Genomic DNA, 5516 nt, shown 5'->3' with positions numbered 1-5516 from the left:
TATATATATATATATATATATATATATATATATGATAAAATGTGAACCCATATATTTTGAGTACAGTGAGATTTAATACAATCCATTAACTTGATTCGATTACAACAAAATTAGGTTTATATATAGGACACCCGTAATCTCTAAGCGTCCCAATAGATCGTTTTATAGGACTTAATTATAGGACCAAAATATAAATTGTCCTATTTAAAGGTGTTGTAATAAGTTTATATGACGCTTTTGGGCGTCTTAACAAGTTTTTTTTATGACATTTTTAATACAAAGTGTTGCATTAGCAACTTTATAAACTCAATTTTTTATAGGACATTTGTTTTTATAGAACAAATTTTCAAATAATGTCCTATAAAGTTGTTAATGAGACGCTTTATATTAAAAGTGTCTTAAAAAACTTATTACGACCTCAAAAAACGTCATATAAACTTATTACAACGCCTTTACATAGGACACTTTGTTTTTTTGGTCCTATAAACTAAGTCTTATAAAAAGATCTATTAGTACGTTTAAAAATTTGGAGTGTCCTATAATCCCGATTTGGCACAAAAGAGAATAACTACTAAAGTGATAGAGATGTCAAAACCTATATATGAGAAACAGAAGCAATTAACTAGATTCCTTACATGAATCTATAGATATTCATATAACCCATTACACTCATCAATAATCATCGTAGCTATTCGACACAGCCACAACGGACTTCTTCTGCACAGTTTTGTATGAGTATCTGTTGGCCACAAACATATACAACAACAAATTCACGGCGGTTATGGAGGCCAAGACACCGTAAAACAAGTCCAGCCGGCTGTGATTCAAATCTTTTGCCAACCAACTCTTCCCACAAGCTTTCTTGGTCGCATGGTCGACGATCGTGATCAAGAAACTACTCAAGAAATTAGCAGCTCCAATTACGCTCAAGTACAATGCAATTCCTAAGCTCCTCATCGAATCTGGAACCTGGTCATAGAAATATTCTTGCAGCCCGACTAAGGTAAACCCGTCTGCGATTCCTATGATTATGAACTGTGGAGCTAACCAAAATACGCTCATGGAAGCTGAACCGTTGGAGTTCGAGACATCATTGTTTAGAAGATTTAGTCTCTTGTTCTCCACCAATGCAGATATGATCATTGTCATGACAGAAAACACCATTCCGATTCCAATCCTCTGGAGGATCTTGAGTCCTCTTTCTGTACCTGTTATCCTTCTTAATATGGGGACGACAACTCTGTCGTAGACTGTCACCGAAAAGATCATTCCACATGCAGCTAGAGCATAGATGGAGGCCGGAGGGAGGATGAAGTTATGTGTGATTTCACGGTTAAGTAGGGTGGCTTGTTTGATGAAGAATGTTGAGGCCTGCGCTACGCATATACCGAATGGTAGAGAAGTTAGCCAAATGGGGATCATGTTAAGAATTAGCTTCATTTCTTCTACTCTTGTCACCGTGGATAGTCTCCATGGACCTTGTTGCATCTTCTCCAAGCAGTCTTCATCTTCAACAATGGCAGCCTTGTCAAGAAACCTGAAAAACTAGGAAATGGTTACATGCAAATACAGCAAAACGATCGAGGTGCACCATTTTGGTCCCACAGCTGCTTACCTAAGGCTTTTGGTATGGCAAAGGAGCCTTTCATGGGAATTCCCTGACTTTGGAACTTCATACAAAGAACTAGGATCGGAAGGATAGGGGAGACTCCTCTTTGAAAACGCTGCAACACACACTTGTACCATTGGTGTCAATGGACTTCCAGTGGCCTTTTGATATCGATAAGACCGCCGACCGACACAAAAGACGACCAAAGAAGAAGCCATCACAGTGGTAAGAATGATGTCAGCGACACCCCAACCTACATGGTCTTGCACATAGACGATAAGGGTTACACTGAGTAACAATCCAGCACAAAGGCCTGCATTCCACCAATTGAAAAACGACATCTTCTTTTTTCGTTCTTCAAGATGATCCTCATCAAATTGATCAGCTCCAAAACTCTCCAACGAGGGTTTATGCCCTCCAGTCCCAATAGAGATAAAATATATTGCTACAAAGAACACCACTTGGTGGATCTTCCTAGGTTCTTGGCAAAGCCCATGACTTGAACATGGTTTCAAGCTTGGAATCATGTTAGACATTGTCAACAGAAGCAAACCCTGTATTTAACAAGAACAGATGATTACTTCAGTTTGTTTTGTAAAATCCAGTAACAACTAACATGTCCAACAACAATGATTAGGTTACCAGAAGGTAGATAACAGAGGAGACAAGAACCATGGTGAAACGTCCCAAGTAAGCATCGGCTACAAAGCCTCCCAAAAGAGGCATCAAAGTGGTTACACCAGTCCAGTAGTTAACGCTTTTAGCTGCGGTCGTGATGTCTTGATGGATGACTCTGGTAAGGTATATGATCAAACTTGTCGCTAACCCAAAGTAGCTTAGCCTTTCACCAAACTCCATCGCTGCCAAAAAGCTTGAATTAGATGATCATATATTTCTTGTTAATTTTCATCATATACTTTCTCACATACATACGTACATACATACATACATACATACATACATACATACATATATATATATATATATATATGCATCAGACCATATAGACTTTTCTATACGTACAACCAATTACCATTCCATGACAAGTTTCTTTATTTATGATTGCTTAATTAATTTCGACAGATTTGTTATATTAATTAAGCAAGAGACAACTTTGACTGGAATTGAACAAGGCTATGAAGGAGGTTCGAAGCACATGTGGATTGATTGCAGCAAAAAGGGCTATGAGCAGTACTTCCATTTAAGTAGTCAACGGTTGATGATGGGATCGTTATGTATCACGAGCCACAGAACATGAAAGGTAGGAGCTCTTTGCAGATTCTTTATATATATATATATATATATATATATATATATATATATAGTGACATCCTATTCTAAACGCATTGGAAAACTAGAGAATTATATTATCCATAAAAGAAGTGGAAAGAATTAACCATTTCCTGGCTCCTTAATGCATGTCAATGTCAATGTTGGGATCCACAGCCATCGTAAAAGTGCTAAAGAAAGAATCGTATGCTCATACTACATTAATTCTCCTTTGTATTCGGAACAAGGAACCCATATGTTTTCATCATATTTTCCATGATTGGAACTTGTACTAGAATTTCTTTTACTTTATTTTGTTTTGGAAATGTAAATAAATAATAACCAAAAGGGTGATGTCTGATTGGTTTGAGCTTTGCTTCAAAGGTCAATATTACGAGTAGGTCTTCGGTTCAAATCTAAGGAAGAATAAAAATCCTCTTGTGACCAAGGAGGTTCAAATGCGGTGACTCGGGCTATATGCTTTTGCAAAGCAGATGGTCGTCTTGGCTCACATAGCGGGTTGAATAATCCAGGTTAATAAAAAAAATAAATAGTACATGCATTACTGGTGAAGTACTTATATTTTCATATGTTTTGGCAAAATGTAGGGTTTATACAATTTAGCCTTTCTAATAAAAGAACTCTTAACAATACCAGCCTAGCTAAACGTCCGTCTAAGTGTTTCTCGTGATCCAAATTCTACTTTTACTTTTTTGTATGTTTATCGGTCGTTTGGAGACAACATAATGCTTTGAAATCGTACTAATAATGATCCTTAATGTCTCAAGATCGACCTATATGTTTTGTTAACTAACAATTTAGAGAAAAAATGTACCTTTGGTATCTTAGATTATATCTGATAAGGTCGTTTTAAATCTTAAATAAAGCCTCAACGATCAAATCATCAGATTATGTGATAAAACGGTATATCAAGAAATGAATCCGAATCATGTTGTATGTAAAGATTCAAAAATTTCACCAAGTTCCCATTCAAACCATTGATGAACGTGTTTCTAGAAGGCCATAAAATACTGGGAAAATACATTGCTATAATAAAGAAAAACAAAAATAAAATGCTATAATAAAAAAATTTATGAAAGTAAGTTGCTATTTTATACATTTAACCCTTTTAATTTCTATAACAACGAAAAAGTTCATACAAATATTAGACAATTTAAAATAAATGAAATATTGTATATTTGTTTTTTTATTTCCTACATAATGACCTAAAAAGTTTTGTTAGTTATCTAAACAAATATAGCAAAAAGAGTCGATAAATTTCTATCAAAAGTGTTCTAAAAAACCCGTAAATTACACCATTAAATTTTCTAAACTATCACAATAATGCATGATTGTTACAACATTCGTAGTAATTTTTGGTACTTAAAGTATGTATTATTTTATAATAGAAAGATCTAGTTTTTTTTATTAACCTGGATACCCAACCCGCTATGCAAGTAGACTAATCCCAGAATGACCGCCTGCTTTGTAGATAGTCCGAAGTCACCGTATTTGAACCTCCATGGCCGCAAGGAGATTTTTATTCCTCCTTAGATTTGAACCTCCATGGCCACAAGGAGATTTCTATTCCTCCTTAGATTTGAATTTGAGACCTCCTGGTGATTTTGACCTTTGGAGCCAAACACAAACTACTCAGACACCACCCTTGTGGTTTTAGAAAACTCTAACAAACTTTTCAATTTTAATTAATTTATATAAGTTCTTAAACTTCTTTTTTAATAAACAAATTATTGAAAATTTTAATTTTAAATGATTAATTCCATAAATATATATTTATTTTGAATAAATAAATCATTTAATTTTTAGAAATTTAAGACTTATACTCTTTTAACTAAAAAAAACTACTTATATCCCGGTTAGGAAGATATTTAAAGCAAAAAAACTTAGATCGGTTTTATCATTTTCAAATTCTATGACATTCAAACTCCTGGTACCCAACGTCATTGCTCTCCCTCGCCACCCACCGTTGCCCAATATCTATCACTGTTCATCACCATCGTTGGCACTATTTTTGACATTTTTTTGTTTTTCGATTCTCACTCTTTTCTGATCTACCTATACGTACTCCATTAAACTGTTTAAAAAAGAGAGAATTGAAAGACAAAATACCAGATGAAAATGAGGGAAATCAATGACAAAGAGTAATGGTAACGACGGGCGGCATAGAGAACGAATGACTAAATTAAGGGTGGCAAGGGGGAGCGATGCTGTTTAGTGCAAACGGTTTAAATGATGTAGGTTTGAGAAAAGTAAACTTTTTTGGGTTAAAATGATACATGTAACCTACATGTAGACGTTGAATGGTTTATTTATTACAAGAACGCTCAATCACTTAATCATTCAAAATGAAAAAGTTCAAATGGTTTCTTACAAATGATGAAGAGGGACGCCCTCCATGCGCCGGTTGAAGCTCGAAGTGGTATTCTTCCTTTGTGATCTATAGAAGAATCATAAACCCATTTCTGATCATCAACTCCTCCTTTCTCCATCTCCATCTCCATCTCCATGTTTGACTTGTAATAATATGCTGGATATGTTTGTGCCTGCTCTCAATGGGATGCTTTAGGTTGTGTTATATATATATATATATATATATATATATATATATATATATATA

The 5516-nt window shown here is 34.8% G+C and overlaps 1 protein-coding gene across 1 annotated transcript; it reads right to left on the bottom strand.

Moving 5' to 3' along the window:
- Positions 1-593: 593 nt before the first annotated feature.
- On the bottom strand, positions 594-5418 carry LOC112518232 (protein NRT1/ PTR FAMILY 5.6-like). Its single transcript, XM_025125853.1, has 4 exons — positions 5271-5418; positions 2252-2469; positions 1616-2163; positions 594-1537 (listed from the first exon to the last, which is right to left on the bottom strand). The coding sequence occupies exons 1-4, from the start codon at positions 5404-5406 to the stop codon at positions 673-675; spliced, it is 1767 nt and encodes a 588-aa protein (XP_024981621.1). The 5' UTR covers positions 5407-5418; the 3' UTR covers positions 594-672.
- Positions 5419-5516: the final 98 nt, after the last annotated feature.

This window comes from Cynara cardunculus (genome assembly GCF_001531365.2).
Source record: "Cynara cardunculus var. scolymus isolate 2C chromosome LG 9, CcrdV1, whole genome shotgun sequence".
Classification (NCBI taxonomy): Eukaryota; Viridiplantae; Streptophyta; class Magnoliopsida; order Asterales; family Asteraceae; genus Cynara; species Cynara cardunculus.
Note: the sequence above shows the minus strand (reverse complement) of the source record. Positions and strands in the feature narration are given on the sequence as shown.